At 45.4% G+C, this 19,979-nt stretch overlaps 1 protein-coding gene across 2 annotated transcripts in view; it reads left to right on the top strand.

The window, feature by feature from the left end:
* The window catches only part of SPOCK1 (SPARC (osteonectin), cwcv and kazal like domains proteoglycan 1), a 498,253-nt gene that overhangs the window by 341,833 nt on the left and 136,441 nt on the right, over positions 1–19,979 (top strand). For both annotated transcript variants that reach the window (XM_077768682.1, XM_077768681.1), the window contains exon 4: positions 3,097–3,211. In XM_077768682.1, the coding sequence (XP_077624808.1) occupies positions 3,097–3,211 (115 nt within the window). The remainder of the gene's footprint in view (positions 1–3,096; positions 3,212–19,979) is intronic.

The raw sequence follows: 19,979 nt of genomic DNA, 5'->3' as shown, positions 1-19,979 counted from the left end.
TGACCAGAACACTGGTCTGTTGAGTTAGCTGGAGGGTTGCTGCATTCAGAGGGAGAGGGCAGAGGGCACGGTTGCCCAGGGCCAGGTACCTCACCTTCTTGAGAAGCCCTGGGCTATGTGGGGTCTATGGGGACAATCCTGCACAGCCCAACCTGGGCAGCCCAGATTCTCTCACTGCCCCCCTTCCTTTTACCCCTTGAGTTTCTTTATGCCCTGACGGCTCCCAAGAACCTGGTGATGGTGGGCCTAATACCTGATGTCAGGTGGACCTCACAGTCAACTCCTCAGAGGAGATCCTAGGTAATCGTTATGCTGCTGGCCTATGAAAGTGAAGAGTTTGCATCCTGGAGTCAAGGGGCCAAGAATCAGATACTTCTGCACCTCTCATCAGTGACTCCTCTTTAAGACTTTCATTTGTGAAATGGGCACCTTAACAGCAGCCATCTCCTTGGGTAGTTTTTAGAATTAAATATGATAATCCAATTATAGGGCTTAGTTCATTGCATGTCTGAAACAGCGGGTGTTAGCTATTGTTCTTTTTACTATGAAGGCTTACTATTAATTCTGGGGACCAAATGCACAAAAAATTAGCAAACACCTATGAGGTACTTAACATACACAAGGTTGACTTTAAGGACTCACAAATATTAGCTCATTTAACCGTCAAGATAACCAAAGCAATAGTGGGTGGTATAACCCTCACCATACAGGAGAGGATGCTGAGGTAATGAGCAAGCCATGTTCACACTCCAAAACACCGGGTCTGGAGTCTGCTCTTGGAAGCTCTGCTTGGCTGACTTCCTTCCTTTGAGATTATTCTGTCTTTTGACATCATCTGGATACAGTGTGGACATTGGTGTTTGTGCAGTTGGCTGCAAAAACAAAAAGAGCCTCAAATTTGGCCACAAAGCTGGTCATGTAGTACTTCAGATTTTGATACCCAACCCCTAGGCTAGCCCATTAGTTTCCATCTCTGCAGTATGCCCCTGTGAAAATCCCAAGGGCTCTGTAGCACTTAGCACCTATCAGGGAAGTGCCTAGGCTGGCACCTTGGCCAGGGCTGCCTTTGTTCTGGTCCCCAAGTTCCTTGAGATCCATGATGTCTTCCCTCATCCTTTGGTGGCTGGGTATGTGAGAAGGAGCAGTGGAGGATTGCCACAGTCATCATTAGTGGTCATCTGGTAATCATTCTTGAGGTTGGCTTAATTTTGCATGAGTCTTGGAGAGCAAGTCACAGTTGGCTAGATAGCTACTCTGAGGCTGGGGGTGGGAGACACTGCACAAGGAAAGGGCCAGTGGCTTGAGACCATACCAGTCCCCTGGCTTCTTGTGTGGACATTCCCAGGACCAGGAGCCTTCCGTCTAGGACCAGAAAGTTCCTGTTATGAATTTCTGGAAGGCCCTGGCTTGGAGGACTCTGGAAGCAGACACAGGCCTTCCTACCATTTGCCTCCCCAATGCAGCCCTCACCTGAAGAGTTCAAAGTGAATGCCCTGTTCTGGGGCTTAGATCAGCCTCTTTTATTCCTCCTGCACCCCATTTCCCTCTGCTAAGCTTCAGACAGCTGGACAATCCCTTGGGGCATAGTCTCTGCCAGATGGCTCCCCTGGGTCTGGGATCTGGGTCTTGTTGCTGACCTGACTGGCCTAAAAATGCACCCTGCCTTGTGTTTATAGCGGCTGAAGCTGCTGCGGCAGACAGAACCGCCCTGAGCTGTTCAAGCAGCAGAAACACCTCTGGACATTGTGTGTTCGGGTCCCCTGAGAAACTCCCAGCAGCTGTCTGAGGAAAATGGTGTGGAGATTCTGGGCTTGGGTGGACTGAGAGGAATCACGACTTCTCTAAGTGCAGGGGTATCATGGTTGTCGAGGGACCCAACAGCTGAAGGGATGATGGCATTTTTCATGGCAGTTTTGCTGTCCCTGCTCAGGATGCCAATTCATTTAACCAAATGTTTGTTGTGGGGAGGACATGGGGAGGCATTGCCTCCTCTGGCTGTGTAGAAAGTTATGAAAGATTTACTGCCTAATAGTCTGTAGGCCTGGAGCTGGGAGATGGCACAATTGCTTTTGTTTTGTGGAGAATCCCCTGTGGCCTCTTCTCTGCCGTGATGAGCATGCGCACTTCAGCGTACGGAGTGCTGATTAGCCCAGGGACTGCTGCTCAGCCTGTTCTGGAAAATGTTGCAGTTTTTGAACTGCTATTTTGGGAGACCCTTTCTGGAGTGCCTTCATTGAATCCACATCCCCTCCCTGCCATGCCCCATACCCACCATCATTCCTACCCACAAACCACACATACTGATCAGATCGAGTGTCTTGTGATTGCCCAGACCTGGCCGTGTGCTGGTCATCATGCCTAGATTGCCTTTTGTAACTTCATTTTCCCAAACTCTGCCCATCCTTCCAGATCCAGTTCACATAGTAATGCATCATTAATCCTTGCCCCAGAAATTGATCTCTGTTTTTCTCTGGAGCTCTGTTATCATTTTATATGCCCGTCATGGCCCTTATCTCATTCTGCCTCACACAATAAATATTTATGTGTAAGCTTTTTCCCTTCCTCATTATGTTGGAACTTTGCGTGGCACAAAACAGTCTTGCGCCTCCTGAAGCTCTTCCCAAAATTTAACACGGGCTTATTGATGCACACAGTCCGTGTTGATTACACTGGAGCCAAAAAAAACTCTGTCCTCAAGGACTTTTTATGTGGTAGAAAATAAGTAAAGGTAGGCATGGATGAAGTCCTAAAAAGCAATTGGAGGCAAATAACCAAAGAGGGAAAAGGAGCTCTTGGTCCTTGGAGCATGTAAGATTCTAAAGGATTTTAAATGTAATTCCTGCCCAAGATGGAGATGCTAAAACTCCCCAAAGCACAGAGGAATCACTATCCTTATCCTAATGCTGAAGCAGAACATGTGTGGTAAACCCAGAATTCCTCTTTGTTTGGGTGTTTATTCCAATCCCCTACAGCCTAAGAAAACCGCACAGAGTGGAAACACATGGTCTGTTTATTTCCCTTTTGTTTATTTGAGTATAAAGAGAAATTAAATTTCCCTGGAGGCCCTAACACCCACTCTTGCTCTTCTTGTCTCAGCCCTGGACCCATCGAAAGACCCCTGCCTGAAGGTGAAGTGCAGCCCTCACAAAGTGTGTGTGACCCAGGACTACCAGACTGCCCTGTGCGTCAGCCGCAAGCACCTGCTCCCCAGGTAAGGCATGGGGCTGGGAAGTGTGCTCTAGCTGATAGATCCGGGGGTACCCAATCTCTGAGTGGGGGACAATTGGGGAGGGGGGAAGAGAGCAGGTGTCTCTGTCACCATTTTATGTGGTATTTGGTGCCTGCAATCATCCTGTGGTGTGAATCTCCATTCTCAAACACAGATTTGCAAACAAGTTTGATATGTGCATTTGCTTTAAATTAACTTTTTATGACTCTGAGCCCTCATCTGAGCAGATGCATAGAAAATCCCTTCTTTGTCTTTGTGGAGGCCATTCCTCCTTCAAGAATGACCCCAGACATCCAGGAAGATTAGAGCTAAGAAAACAGGTTCTGATCCTTTAGTCTCTTGGTTGTCACTGACATCATCAGTGTGATAATCCTTTGAGGTTCCTCAGGGTCTGAGGGTCGTCTGCTTTCATGCCCATATATATGTGCCATGGGCATCTTTGCCAGCCTGGTTGCCCTCAGCACCACCATACCACCATTTCTCCTGAGAACATGCTTTGCTCTTTTCCTGGGGTGAAATACTTGATCACCTTCCTCCCTAGCTCAGAGGGAGGTCTCCCCACGCTTCTTCAGGATCCTTAACGCCTTTGCCTTTTTACCCTCAACCTCTCCCAGCTTTATCCATCTAGTTGGATTAGGCTTTTACAGATGATAGAAAGAGACTTTGAATTCAGTCTCCTTGGGCCTTCAGTCCTACAAAAATATTCAAAGCAAGAACCAGCACATGTCCATGCGTGTGCGCACATGCACACATACACACGAGGCTTTAACAGCAGAGCTGAGTTGATGGGTGTGGGAAAAAGGCATTTGCAGTGCCTGTTCTCGCTTCTGTCTGTACTGATGTGCACTGGAGATGTGTATCCATGGGCACTGGACTCACCATGTCTGTTTGGGATTTGGCAGTGTGCTCTCCCATCCACCTGCACTGGGCCATGACCTCAAGCAAAGGATGCAGCCTTTCTGGGTCTTGAGTCCCACTGAAGTGCATCTCCTGTGGCTTCTGCTCATTACCTCCATCTCATCCAGGGGACCATGCAGGATAGGTCCTGTCCCTTCCTTCAATTCTTCAGGTGTAAGCAATGCTGGTCCCATTGGCTGCTCCTTTGGGGAAGTGTTTTAATTTCCCTCCCTTCCCTAAGTGGTTTCCTCCTAACCTGTCTGGGAAGTTCCATCGTGGTCCAGGAGAGAAACTCCTTGGACCAGAGCCCTCACTCTCTTTGCCTCTGCAACCTGGTCCCTACAGATCTACCTTCATGGTCACCTAAAAACAGTAACCCTTTGTCTCCGTAACACTGAGATGCAAGGTATAATGTGTTTTACTCTTTCCCTCAGACTGGAGTGTTGTCCCTGGAAGTAAAGATAGATCTCACTCCCAAACCCTAGCACGTGCCAGGCATTGTGCTCAGCACCACATCCTTGAATTCTTTTTTTGCCAAGTTGGGATTTATTTTTGTCTATACTCTAAAAACGAGGGTAGTGAGATAGAAGCATTAGTAATTGGCTTATACATCTAGTCATGGACAGTCATGATTAAAACCCAGGATTGTCCAGCTCCAAAACTCATGTTTTCTTTTACTACCATATGTTGGCCTCTCCCTTCATCTTGTCCTTGTCTCTCTGTTTATTCACTATCATTTAACAAAAAGATACCAAGTACCTACCATGTGCTAGGCTTGTGTTACACACTGAACTACATACTTGCCTCCCCTCAGGGAAAATCAAGTTCATTGTGGAATGGGATGTAAAAAGAAAAAGTTGGTGGTTGTTGTCACTATAAATTATTGTCCGGGCATACATACTCTGAGAAAACTCTCCTAGAGTCTCACCCTGCATATGATTTCTTCCTTCTCTGAATGTGGTATGATAGGGCCTCTTTTGCTGCAAATACCCAAATACCCTTTGGAGGCTCTAGATTTTAGCCATCTGGTTGTGTTTGTGTGCGTATGGATGTGCAACATGGATAGACCACTGCCTCTTTCCTTCTAGAATAAGCCTTTCTGAATGTGACAGACCAGAGATTTTCAGCCTTAAGCTCAAATCTGTGCAAGATGCAGGCTGCAGCCTTATTGGTATTCACGCATATCCAGGTGTAAGTTGTGTCTGTCTGCGCGTGCCTTGTTTCTTTGTTGGGGCACCACCCTTGTTTACTTGTGTGGAAAGCATAATGCTCATCTCCCACATCTTCTGGTGGCCACAAGATTGCAGTGACTAAGAGTGTGGATTTGGGAATGAGACCAACCTGGGCTCTGTTACCAGGCTGGCTACTTCCTTGCTCTGTGACCTTGGCATTTACCTTACCTTTCAGTATTTGTGCTTCATCATCTATAAAATGGATTTAATGAAAATACTTACCCATTCCTCTTTCCTCTTTATTGGGATACACCCTCTCATGATTCCTTTTTTTTTTTTTTAATCTTTATTTATTTATTTTGAGTGGGAGGGAGGCAGAGAGAGAGAGAACATGCATGCATCCAGGAGGGGCACAGAAAGGGAGAGAGAATCCCAAGCAGGCCCCGCACTGTCAGTGTAGAGCCCAACTCGGGGCTCGAACTCATGAACCAAACCATGATATCATGACCTGAGCAGAAATCAAGAGTCGGACGCTTGACTGTTAGACTGACTGAGCCACCCAGGCGCTGCCCACTAGTGATTCTCAAAGAGAGCTTATAGGTAGTAATTGCTGCTAATCCTTACAGGAGCTCTTGTGTGCATGTCCTTTGTGAGTTCAGTGACATGCAGTTGCGTAAGGTATATAGTCTAGTGTCACATGATGATGGCTTGTCTTCCACTTGTTAGAACAATTATGATGATAGTTATTGTGTCATTCATTTTGGAAGGTCAGCCAGGAGACCCCACAGTTGCATGTTTCTAAGAAGAAGGTAGCCACCTCCAGGTGCCTGGCCTCCTTCCTCATGTGACTATGCCTGCTTGTCCTTCCTTCTCAGGGAAGCTATGAGGTTTAGCATGAGGATTACGGTGTCATTTCTGCTGCTCTCTTTGTGATTCACAGCAGGTAAGTACTAAGAAGATGGCTGCATTCCTGATGATAGGGACCTTTTGTTTGTTGGAAAAACAGCTGAAAGAGGAGGCAGTGATTGAGGCACACTGTCCATTCCCTTATCCAGATTTGGGAGGTAGTCCAAGCCAGGGACTGGCTCTGCAGTAGTGTTTGTGGCCATTGTGAATCCAACCTCCCCACCTCCCTCCCAGACACTGAATAACTCGGCCCTCCATATCAGTCGAGCACATACCTCTTCTTAGGGTCTTGGACACCTTCCCAGATGAAGCATCTGTCCTGCCACATGATACTTCAGGGGTCCCCTCTGACCAAGGAGACAGTGTTGACAACTCTATTTATTCATCAATCAGGGAAGTAATCTTTCTCTCTGTGAAACATCTGTAGACAATCCCATCAGCCAGTCTGGCCTCTGCAGCAGCTCAAGAGGCAAATCCCACTTGCCCAATCGTCAGCGCTGCACACACATGGAGAGGCGGCTGGGCCAGCCTTAGGCTGATTATGAGGCTGCAGACTTAGGCTGTCTTGTCAGATGGATTGAGACAGAGGACAGTGAGCGCATCAGCGAGAGAATTTCATTAGCTCTCCTTGCCCGTTGAGACTGAGTGAGTGGAGAAGCTGTTTGACGTACACATCTGTGACCAAAGAACATCTGGGCAGATGGGCAAGCATTTTGATGGGATGCCATGTGGGGTCTCCCTTTTCTGGAATTCTCCTTTATTAGGGTGGTATTTAGATTTGAGTTTGCATCTGGTTTCATCTAGAGGCTTCAGGTAATCTCACATTCTCTGGAGAATTCTCCTCAGAAATTCTTTGCTTTGTCTTCTCTTGCTGTCAAGCCATGGTGAGCAGCCTTGGGAGCAGGTGATTTCTTGGTAGTGGGTTCACCTTTTGGGTTCTCTGAAGGGGCCATTTAAGCACTAAAGAGCACTGTGAAGGCTGCCTGGAGTTGGGAAGCCTTCACTTAAATGATTTTTTTAAAATTACTGTAATTAATTTTTAATAATCTTCGATGCTTATTACAGGAGACACTAAAAATACAGAAAAGTAAAAAGAATTAAGAAATAGGCAATGTTTGCATAAGCTAAAAACAGTAATGAAATACCCCAGCACATTGCCATCCCTTCTTTTTTCTAGTCATAGGTCTCATCCATTGGTTCATTTTTCTTAAAATTTGGTCATCAAGTTGTGCTTATCCTATATATAAAAATTTGTATTGGGCTTTTTTCAGTTAATTTTTATAAATGACTATTTTTATGATACAACAACTCTTTGTAGATACAACTTTAAAAATTTTTTAAACATTTATTTTTGAGAGACAGAGCATGAGTGGGGGAGGCAAATTCCCGCGCGCACACACACACACACACACACACACACACGCACAATCTGAAGCAGAATCCAGGCTCTGAGCCGTCAGCACAGAGCCCAACAGAGGGCTTGAACCCACAAATCGTGAGGTCGTGACCTGAGCCAAAATTGGATGCTCAACTGAATGAGCCAGCCAGGTGCCCCTGTAGATATAAATGTTAAAGATTATATAACATAGTATATAAAATATGAACTTGGGGAGTGCCTTGGAGGCTCCATTGGTTGAGCATCTGACTCTTGGTTTCTTTTCAGATCATGATCCCAGGGTCGTGGAATCGAGCCCTACATCAGGCTCTGCACTGAGTGTGGAGCCTGCTCGGGATTTTCTGTCTCCCTCCCTCTTCCCCTCTCCCCCGCTCCAGCTCTCTCTCTTTTAAACAAACAAAAAACCCCAAAAAAACTGGAAATGAATCATAGACCTAAATATAAGAGCTAAGAATATAAAACTTTTATAAGAAAACAGGAATAGCAGGAGTAGTAACCTTGAGTTTGACAAAGATTTCTTGGGACACAAAAAAGCATGAACTGTAAAAGCAAGAAAATAATAATAATAGTAAAATAAAAATATTGGATTTCATCAAAATTAAAAACTTGATCTTCAGAAGATACTTTTACAAAAATAAAAAGAATAAAAGGATGAGCCACATGAAGAGAAAATATTTACAAAACACAGATTTGACAAATGGTTTTTATCTGGATTATGTAATGAAACCTTATGTCCTTTCAAAGACTCACTCATGAATATTCATAGCAGCTTTACTTGTAATAGCCAAGAGCAGGAAGCAACTCAAATGTCCATCAATGGGTGAATGGATAAACAAATTGTGGTTCATCTATACAATGGATCACTACTCAGCAATAAAAGGACAGGGTGCCTGGGTGGCTCAGTCAGTTAAGTGTCAGCTCAGGTCATGATCTTATGGTTAGTGAGTTCGAGCCCTGCACTGGGCTCTGTGCTGACAGCTGAGAACCTGGAGCCTGCTTCAGATTCTGTGTCTCCCTCTCTCTCTCCCCCCTTCCCCCACTCATACTCTGTCTCTCTCTCTCTCTCTCTCTCACAAAAATAAGTAAACATTTAAAAAAGTTAAAAAAAAAAAAAGAAATAGGCTACTGGTACATCCATCACCATGAATAAATTTCATAATAACTATGCTAAGCAAAAGAACCCAGACCAAAAAAAACAAAGTATATCCTGGATGATTTTTATTTATTTATACTTCTCCAGTATGCAAGCTCATCTCTGGTGACAGAAAGCAGATCATTGGTTGTCTGGGGGAGCAGGTCAGGGGGTGTCTGAGCGGTCATTAAGACTAGATAATACAGGATGGATCCTTAGGGAAATAGTCACTCTCTGTTCTGAGATGCCGAAGATCCCACCGGCAAAAGGATTCATTAGAGGAAAAAGAGTTTTTAATGCAGCAGTGTGCTATTCTTCCTGACTCAGGTTTTAGAAATACTGTCTTAGGCTTTCTTAAAGAAAATATCCTCTTGGGGAACAGAGGGATGGGCAGAAAGTCATACAAGCCACAGAGGTCTCTACTCTCAGGGATTCACTGCCAGTCAAGATGGCTAGTTCTGATTTATTGCTCTGGGTGGGCGGGAGCTGGGGGTGGGATTCTCCCTACAGAGCCATGAACATTGATTTTACCTCTCTGTTGCCATTGATTTTCATTTGGAGAATAGAAAATTGAAGCGTTTGTTTTAAGCCTTGCAGACAAGCCACATTCTCAAATTCTGCAAGTGTATTGTGAACAGGAGGAAAGGGTGTCAGGATGGGACTTAAAATATCTGAGCATACCCTTGGAAGCCTTCTGGGAGCAGTGGGAACTAATCTGTTTCTAAACAAGGAGCCGACGGCCAGTCTTCCCAGTGGGCTAGGCCTCTCTAACGTAATGGCCCTTTATCTCTGCTTCCTAATTATCTGGAATAACAACGAATTCTCTGCACCAGCAAAGAATTCAGATTGAGTCGAGGCTCATGGTGCCATAGACCAATCTGAGAGCTTTCTGTCTTTTATGTGAACTTGGAAAAAGAGAATCAAAGTGTTTGAGGTCAGAGAGAAGTACATGACAGAATGTGCCTCAAATACCAAACTCTCCGAGGACATTTGAAAGGATGATGGTTATTTCATCTCAGTTTTGTTTTACAACAAAGCACTGCCTCCTGCTACAGGGGCTTTGAACGGGTTGATTATACATACGCATATCTCTCTTGGTTTGGAAGACACATGGCCATGTAGAAAGTGAGTGCTTCCGGGTGTCTGAGTGGCATTCTGGTACTTTCACAGCTCAAGGCATGTCCAGTTACCAGAGTGTGATCATGTTGGTATTCCTTATTATGATTTAGTCTTTATATAGCTCGCACTTTTTCTCCAGGGGCCCTTGTGTTCTCTTTTAACCTTGAGGGATCTTCATTTTCTCTGTTCTGGGCCTGGCTAAAGTCTTGATGAGGGCTTGGTGATATTTCTAAACAATTGTTGGAATTTATGCAGCTGAGTTTTGGGGTTAAGCCCACTTCTGAATCAGCCACCTGTAATAAACAGGAACCAACACTGTGATCTCTTTACCCTTGGTCACCTGAGGAAAACAAAGGGGAGAGAGGTTGCTTCCAGAGATGCCACTTCTTGACCACTTGCCATGTTAGACACACTTTGCAAAAGGAGTCTTGTTGACTTCTCATAGTTACCTTCTCTGTTCCTTTGTTTTCCTCTCTGAAATTGAGAGTATTGATTGCACGAGCTTGAGGAAAAGAGCAGCAGAGAGTAAAAAGCTATTCATAATGAGGATGGGAGTAATTGTGTAGAATGTTTAGTCCCTGGAACAAAGGGGACTCAGTGAGAGGCGGGTCTTACTTTGGAAGTCAGATTCACTAGGGGAGTTTAATAAACACATTAAAAATCATGATTGTCAGTAATGTTTACCAGACCCAAATTTTGCTCTGAGTTGTTCCTCCCCCCCTTTTTAAAAACTCTGCTGCCAATGCCAATGAGGTTGTACCTAAAGATGGAGATACCTTAAGATGGGAAAGTGACTGGTGAGCTCTCCCAGAGAGTCTGATGGCATCCTGCCTGGCTGGACACGTGTTTCTAGGTGTGACTCGTAAGGACCAGAGCCTCTGCCCTCCAGAGCCCTCTCTGGCACCTGCCACTGGGTTGAGCTGCTCAAGAAGCCCCCTTTCTAGAGAGGGTGGTTCATATTTCCAGGTATTTTCTGGAATACCCAATGCACTGAATCATTGTCCTTTTTTCTTTTAAAGCCATGTTATATCTGTGGGAGATTGGAAGCATTTTATGGTTATATTCCCAGAATGTGCATCATGTACAAAGTTGCTGGAAGGGTAGAAAGCCAGGAGTCTGTGGTGTTGGGAATGTCTGCTCACAGGGTCAGGGACTAATGTTAAAACCTCCCTCTCAGTTCCTCCCTCTGTCTCTTGTTAGAAAGCCTAAGTGCATTACCCTGCTGTGTGGTTCTCCTCGATGAGGGGCTCCCAGTTGCCTTGTTATTGGTGTCTCTGTCTATTAAGAAATGTACAGAGAAGCATATTTCATGCCTCAGATTTAAGTGGATTAGAAAGAGGAGATTGAGGTGGGTGTGCTGGTTTTGAAGAGGTAATCACTAGGTGTGATTTCCACCAGGGCTCAGGGCATGCTGGGAAGCATGCAGGTATGAAGCATTACATTAGCATGTCCGTCCCTAAATGCTAGGAAACAGACCAGCTCAAGTCCCCTCTGCAACTCGCTGAAGGTGTTTGGTTTCCCACACATTCTGGGGGCACTTTATAGCATCCAGAGAGAGGAGTATCCAGGTATCTGGGGCAGGGAGAGCAAGGCCTCTGTGGCCCCTCACAAAGCACATCATCTTTTACAAAAGGGGTCAGATTGAATTTCCCCCTTCACAAACTTCTGCTTTAATTTTCTGAAATTTCTTTCCTTTGCCTTTGTTATTAATAAATCTGATGTGGCCCTGCTTGCTCTTCTGCCTAAACTCATCAAGATCCCAATTTGTAGGTTTTCCAGTTTAGACATTTTATATCAGATTAATTCAACCAATGAACCATGAAAGACATTCTTTATGGATATCAGGCACCACGGTAGGGCCCATCTGGGGCCCTGACCATGCAGGTTCTGGGGCCAGAAAATGGACTCATGATGATTTAGATGGGCATCCAAGGCTATCTTTAGAAGTACTTTTGTTTTAAATAGAATGTTCTCAGGCTAATGTCCTGTCATTAATGTTCCTCATGGAGGGGGTGGGCAGAGGGCAGGGTCCTCCAAGCACAGAGGGACAGGAGAGATGAAAGTTAATTAGTTTGGGGACCTTGGTACCTTTCCAAGGTACCCTCTTAAACGATGTTTTTAATGGGCACACACGGAAACGGATGGCAGCTGTATTAGCAAGTTGGGAAAGGGCCTTCTTACAGCCTGCCTTGCCCGTGATCTTGCCACAGCTAGAGGTACTGGTGTGTCCTGCTTTCCACTGAACCGCAAGTCCCACTTTGCATTACCTGATGGGAGGAAGGAGGCCCTGGCTCAAACCTTCATGGCTATGAGTAATTCCCAAGTGGAAGACAAGATGGCAGGGCTCTGGTCCAGCCTAGAATTAGAGTCTTCCTCTCAGCAGATGCCAGGGGAGGCCATCTGTGAATATAGTGATGGTGATAAAGGGCTTTAGGACTTGTCATGATTTTGGCAGGATTAGCCCTCAGAAAACAGCTCACATAAACCAGTGATGGTGGGTTAAAGGTCATTAACTCAGAATCCACTAAGTTGGTGTCTTTGATAATTTCTGGATTCAACACCTATTTAGGGTGCCTTCCATGTGCCAGACCCTGCTATGTGTTTGGAATAATATGATGAATGGACATAATTTGGCCTTGTGGAGAGGAAAGTCTATGAAAAAGATAGCGAAAAGGAAATTAAGTATCTAATAAATTGTTGTAAGCCTCAAGTGGGATAAGAGCAGAGTGTCCTAACAGAATCCCTTTAGTTGGTCGAACAAGGGAGACACTTTGGGTTGGTGAAAGGTGATAGGTGCCAGGTGGGCAAAGAATAGGGAGAAGTGTTCTCACAGAAGGGAACAGCCTTTGCAAAGGTCCTGAGGGAAGGGGATAGGATTTGGTGTCCTAAAGGAAGGAAGAGGGAGGACAGAGGCCTGTGCTCCAGGAAGGCAGTGACTGAGAGGTGCATGGCTGCCTGAGACCAGAAGGTGCAGTGGGACCAGAGCCTGAAGAGCCTTGAAAGCCATGGGGCAGATTTAGCTTTCAGGCCAGGTGACAAGGGGCATCTTGTGTGGCTTTAAGTGGGAGAGTGACAGAATTGTGTGCCTTCAGATGGACTGAGTTTTCTTGAATTCTCATTGTTTAAAGCCACATTGTATACTGTGTGAAAAATGTTGGAGGCCCTGATTGTCTATGTATGTCCACATAGATCTCATCGAAGCTTGTGGCCTCTGAGAGGATATTAGGGGCAAAGATATATATAATCTAAACCAGAAAATAAAAAATGCCATGGAGTAAAGTTAAAGTTCCTAGAAGGGGGTGACCACTTTCAGCTACAGTGGGGTTGGGACATGGGTGGTCTTTACTAGTATTCCTAGTGGTTTACAAGTATGTGAGGTCACTGTGGCTCAAGCACACTGTGACTTTCTCAGTGTTGTACAACCATTTTGTGGTAGAGGTGGGGGGCCACAGCAGGGCTGCCCTGAAGCTCACCTTTTTGTGTGAGAGCCACTCTGCCCTTGAGACACTTGTCTGAACTAAATCCCCATTTCCTTAGCAGAGGCTGACTTTAAAACTAGCCCATGGAACTGTTACAAGGAAAGTGGTAGACATCGTGCTGGCACATAGTAGGTGCTCCATAAAAGTCCATCTCCTTTCTGAGTCTCCAGTTCTTCAGTGAATCTAGATAGAGGATCGATCCCCCAAACCTCCCAGAGTTGCTCAGGCCTCATGAGCTCACACGTGCAAAGGCCCTGCTATTTTTAACGTTCTGGATGGTGTCAGTTGTCATGATTAGTGGTTCCCTTCTGGCAGGGTACACACTTACTGCTTGTGATGCTCACCTCCCTTGCTTGCACTGCCCACACTCCCTCTGGAGCATGAGTTCAGGTCTTGGCACATGTTCATGACATATTGAAGGGATAAATGAGTCATTTAAGTCAAGAAGGAAGCTGGGGATGCAGGACCAGGCTCGTGTCTTTAATGAGGAGCTCAGATCGGTCACTGCGTCACAAAGCAATGCTCTAAGTCAGGCCAGGGTTGTCCGTATTTTATCCCATTTTCCTACCACATTCTTGAACACCAGGGACATGCTCAGAAGGTCCCTGTGAACCCCACACAGAGAAATAGGAGGCAGTGTGTCAGTCTTGTGTGAAAGTGGCCCTGTTCTTGGGAAGGAATAAAGCCTCTGTACTCTCTCCTGACCTGGTGGCCTATCCTGTGATTCCCTGTCTCTTTGCCATCCTGTCTCTGTGCTAAGAGACTAGGCCCAGCTAAAGGTCAGCTGCTTGGCCTTGGAGGTATTAAGATGTCATGTTGTCTCATTGACCTCTTGAGTCTCTTAGGGCTGGAGGTTTGTTCTTCACAGTGCTTCACAGTGGCCTTTGAGTCTGCCTTCAGGAAGGAAGGGACACACATGGACATCCACTCTGGCAGCTGTCATGAGCAGGACCTACCTAGAGTGGCACCCCTCCCCCATGGCTCCCCTGAGACTGGCCTGCATTCATCCTTCTGCTTCATCCAGGAGGCTTGCAGACTCCAGGATCTCTTCTCTATGAGGTCTGACCCCTCTACCCCTTGGGCCATGGGACTGGCCCTTCTGGCCTTCAGAACAAGATTGAGCAGGCTGCGTGTGGCCCATGTTGCCTGCTCAGCCAGGAGGAAGCCCAGGAAGGCAATAGGCAGCATCCTTTGGGTGCTTCTCTGATCTGGGGAGAAGGAGAGGGGTGGGCAGTGGACTACCCACCCGCTGGGAGGGTTCTCAGCCTGCAGCTGCTGTTTTCCAGTGTGAGCCCACAGTGCACCTCCCCACCTATAGGAACACATTGGGGTGACGTTTGATTTCCTCCTAATCTACCCACTCTCTCCAGCTTTACCAGTTTCCCTATGTGTCATGTTTTCATCTGGTATTAGGGGACAGCATTGGTTTGTTGCTCTTTATGGCTCGATTGATTATTTGTGGACCTTTGGTGGTGGTCCAAACACTTGGCTTCAGAGTAATACCTGGTAGAGACGTGCAGAGTGGAAGTTTGGGGTAAGGGGATGATGGTCCCAGCAGGGTGCTGTTGATGGCAGTGTAAATTGCTACAACATTTCTGGTGGGCAGTTTGGCCTCATTGACCCCATGATTCCATTTTGGAAAATCTATCTAGTGGAAACAAAGAGAGATACACACTAAGATTGATATCCGAGAGCATTCAGTGCACTTGATGACAATTTTGCAGAAATGGAAACAACCTCCTCACTGTCTATCCACAGAGGAATGCTTACACGAATCATCATGTGCCTTCTTTAGAACTCCCTTCCTCTAGGTGACCTCTCACTGTTAAGAGCCTCCTTCCCCAGCCTTCTCAGATAGACGGCCTATCTCTGTACCGCTCTTACTCACTGTATGAGGTATCTTCCTTACAGTGAGATGAAAGTTTTTGCTGTTGGTAACTTCTGCACGTTGGTCTAGGTTCTGCTGTGGAATAGCATTGGGACGTGTTGATTTATTCTTCCCTGTGCCAACACATATTGGAGCATTGTGTCTGTACATGGGAATGACTGGGAACCTGACTGAGGATAGCTCAGTGACTGATGATAAAGAGCTTCCAAGGGATTTGGAAGAACCTTGGAAGAAGGGGTAGAATGTCTGAAATCCCCTCAGAGGGAGGTGGCATTTGAGCAGGTGCTTGCGNTTAGAGAAGTCCCAAGCCACTAGAGTTAGCCTTAGTTCCTGGCCACCTATCCAGAAAGCTCCACACCAGTGAAGGGCACAGAGCCTTGTCAAGGCTCCAGCTTCTGACCTGTGACACTGTGAAAAGAGCTTTCTGGTTGGGGGAAAGTCATGATGCTGGTGTGGCTGTTTCTGCCTCCTGCAGTGCTTTTGGGGAATGGCCCACTGTTGATGGTGTGAGGATGATGGTGTCCAGCTCCTCGAATGCCATGAGCCAGTCAGCTTCCTGTCTGTCTCTGGGTCTGTCTTGTGAAGAGCAGTGTCCCCGATGCGGTGAGGTCTCCCCACGCAGGCTTCATTTTGCTAACTTGTTCTTCCTAACGTTGGGCATACACAGCCCTTCCAGAACAGAGTACTTTGTTGCTGGTGACTCTAAAACGAATGTGTGTATTCTCTCTCTCCTGTACACATCCATAATAATTCATTGTCTCCCTGGAATTTAAGCACATGTTTTCACAGCAGCAGAGCCGATGGTGGAAGTGCACATGCGTGCCCGTACCCTATGTGCACATCTGAGCGCTCACAAACAATTAGCTGGAAGCTGTGTTAGCACAGCCTTCAGTGGTTCTGGCCCCTCCTGCTAAGGGTCAGGATTACAGTGCTCAAGCAGGGAGGCCAAATGAAATTCTCAGCCTTGGGCTTGCTTGATTATCATTTGATTTTTTTTCCAACTAGTGTGTCCATTGCTAAAGATTTCCACTAAGATCTCAGGGCTGGAAAGGGACCTGTCTTTATTGGGCCAGCAAACAAAGGAGAGCAGTAAAACAAGAAATCAAACAGGGCTGCCTAAGGTCAGTGGGTAATAGTCACAGTTTCTTTTCTGCCACCTTTTAGGAAGAGATAGATTTTTAAAACTGAGTATACCACCATCCATTATGCTACGGGAATAAAGAAAGCTCAAGGGTTCATTTATATTTCCCTAATAGCTTGCTATTACACTGCTAGCTTGGCATTTTCCTTCAGAAAGCAGTCTTACTTGGGCCCTATGTGTGAGTCTGTGTGAGTGCGTGCGCTCACATGCATGGATTTTTGTTACTTGTAGGCCGCCATGGCCACATTTGTTCACCAGGCTGAACTCTGAATTAAATCCCCACTGTCTTAGCCTCCCAGACCCTTTGGGTCCACTGGCCATGCTCTTTCATTCTCTAAATGGGAGATGACTCTAACCTGTTAGTGGAATTTACATAATCACATCAGCCTGCTAATCTTCCTGATCTGGTCAGGAAACACCAAGAGCATAGTTTAGGCTAGAAGTAGGATCCCTGGACATACATATTTGGTTCCAAGAATAAGGAAACCTGGATTTCAAGTAATGTTGAAAAAAGATGGAGGAAGACATCTGTGTTTGTTGTCTTGCAAGTTCGTTTTCTTCCTGCCCTTTTGGCCACATATGGCTTTGGCCTTCGTAAAGACAGGATGGCTTGGTGAAGATGGGTTCCTGAAATGGACAGCAAATTTCTTGCTGTGTAGAGATTTTCTTGGAGAAGTTAGCAGTCTGTGAGAATCTGTAGTGTCTCAAGATGTAAGAATAAAAGTGTTAATTCAAGGTAGCACCTACCTCAAGTCACTGCAGACATTCAGAGCCATTATGATCTTTACAGTTTAGTAATAATGGTTACATGTGATATATGTTTATTAGAAGTCTATTGATTACAGTGCTCGCATTATCTTTGCCCAATTCCTGGCACATAGTAGGTATTTAATAAGTGTTTACTGAAAAAGTAAAGACTATGTCTAGAATCCTAGCTGCACTTAGAATGTTTATATCTTATGTTTTGATAGCTTTCCTCAAACAAACCATCAAAATAATTTGGAAATTTAGTTCAGATATAGCGATCTGACCCCTGAGTCTTCAATGAAACCTTTGAGGCCTGGTCACCTTTATCCAGGTGAACTAACTCACTTTCTTTCAGCCTTCCTTCCTGCACGTAGGAGCTTTTTGTTCCTTTCCAACCACCCTGGCTTATTTAAACAAAACTGGAGATGTGGAGAACTGGCTGGCAGGTGTGGGTTTGGCAAAATGCATTTCTTTAAAAATTCTGAAAATGCATTTCTTTAAAAAAAATTTTTTTAAGTTTGTTTATTTTGAGAGAGAGAGAGAGGAGCAGAGAGATGGAGAGAGAGAATCTGAAGCTGACAGCACAGAGCCCAATGCAAGGTTCAAACCCATGAATCATGAGATTGTGCGCTGAGCTGAAATCAAGAGTCAGACACTTAACCAACTGAACCACCCAGGCACCCCTGAACATGCATTTCTTTTTTAGATTTGGAACAAATTCGACGAGCAACACATGATTGTAAGCGAGTCAGATTAATAGATATATAGAGTAACACAGCATCAGTTCCCTTTCTCATGCCCTCAGGCCTCCCCCGCTGATGGTGTGTTCCCTCCGGTGTGTGCCTTCTTCATCTCTCTGAGTTCATTTACACCTACACACACGATGTTGTTGGAAACTCTCATCTGGCTGTTGAATCATCTCATCTATGAAGAGTAGATTCATCCCCAGCTGCCTCGGCTACTACACATTTGATATTAACAAGATGGCAGGCAGGTCATGAAGACTTGAGTTGACATTCACATATACCTGGAAAGATGTTCCTGCTTTTGGGAATTCCTTGCGCTCCTAGGCACATAATTTTCTGGTGGCCCTGATTCTGCTCTAAAACTTTTAAAAATATGCAGTTATCCTAAGAGTTTGAAGGTGCTTTGGAAACGTTTTTAGTTGATGGTTTGGAAGCATGCCTGTGAACTGAGAGCTGTCTCCTTGCTACGAGGCGCTTGTCTCTTCTGACTTGGAAGAGGTCATGGGCCTCACCCTCCTCATCTGGGTCAAGTCACATTGGGGGAAGCCAGACAGAAGTGCTGGCTTTCTGGTGGTTGTTGTGTCAGCTTGAATTGGTGGATCAGTTGGGATGTCCACCCCTGATGACTGGGACCCCACCATGCATGGTCCTTCCCATCCCCTCAAGTGTGCTTTGCTCCCACAGACCCCTTGACTCACACCCCCACAGCACAGCTCCCCATGTTCCACTGCATCTTTTCTCTGTCTTGGGGGTGTTGGGAGGAGTAAATAAGGCATATTGTGTGAAGGGCTTGAAACAGTACCTAGAACATTGTGAGAGCTCAAAACATATTAGTTATTATGGGTGGTAGTAACAGTATCAGCAGAATAGTAAGTCCCTATAAATGCATAGCTGCTATTATTATGTATTTGCCCTTGAAATCTCAAGCATCTATAAACACATCTTTATACCGTGTGGGTGCCCAGTAGTACTTATGGACACATAGTTACTCCATGCATACTGACAGCTTTTCCTTTTGTTCTCTAATGGGCCTCTGTGTGTCAGAAAAATCAGTCTGTCTTTGAACAGGATCTTGCATCTGTAATATTCTTCCTTTGGAAGACAGTGAGGACTCAGGAGCCCACGGTATACCAGGATGGAGAGTGTCTCACATGAGAGCTTGTCTCTGTCATCAAAGCAGCTTTTGTAAATGACACAGGCCATTATGCTCTTCCTGTGTAATTTTATGACTTTGTATAATGACTCAAATAACCCTAACAACAGAGGAATTATAGCGTCATTTTACATGACAGATTATTTCAATGGTTAACATGTTTTCATTTCAATTAACATTCATTATTTTGTCTCTGGTTCAAAGTAGCCACCACATCAGCTATTTGAGTTATCTTCCATTCTTGTTTTAGAAGCAATTAGTCCTGATTTTGCAAACAAATTCAATCTTCTTTTTGAATGGGCAGTTTGATATTAACAAGAGAATAAAATGCACGTGGTGCTGGCTGCCAGCAAACAAACATGATGCTTGCTGGGAAGAGACCCTCCCTGGATTGGGTTCTCAGGCCTCTGGGTTTACGGGTCTGCCATAGAGCTGATGAGAGATCACAGACAGGACAGAGGAATAGGTCCTGGGACTGTGACTGGCTACGTAAGCCTCAGCTTCTCCCTTTTGTAAAATGGGGTTGTACAGCATCTACTGTCAGAGAGTCATGGTGTGTGAGGAGTCAGGTGTGTGTGTGTTCAGGACCCTTAGCCTGGCAGGTCGTAGTCACACAAAACTCCTGGAGTCCTGCTCCTGTTCCCTAACTTCAAGCCTTGCTTTACTCTTTGTAAAACAAGAAAAAATTCCATTGCTTCCCTCTTTGTAGAGTAAAACAATTCTGTCTAAAGTTAGGCAAACCTGTTGGAGTTTCAAGGTATTGGATCCAGTGAAGGGGCTTTCTTCTATAACCAAAAGGAAAAAAGTCAGCAGTGCTACATATACTCTTGGCAGTCCCCACCCCCAGTATATCATTAAAGTTTTTTGACACAGATTGTTGAATTTCATCATGTGGGATCGATGTCAGGAAATATATACCTGTACATCTACTTCTTGCCGAAAAAATTATTCTAGAAGAGTCTTTCCAGCCACTG

The sequence above is a fragment of the Crocuta crocuta genome, unplaced genomic scaffold, assembly GCF_008692635.1.
Source record: "Crocuta crocuta isolate KB4526 unplaced genomic scaffold, BGI_CrCroc_1.0 scaffold64, whole genome shotgun sequence".
NCBI classification, from domain to species: Eukaryota; Metazoa; Chordata; class Mammalia; order Carnivora; family Hyaenidae; genus Crocuta; species Crocuta crocuta.
Note: the sequence above shows the minus strand (reverse complement) of the source record. Positions and strands in the feature narration are given on the sequence as shown.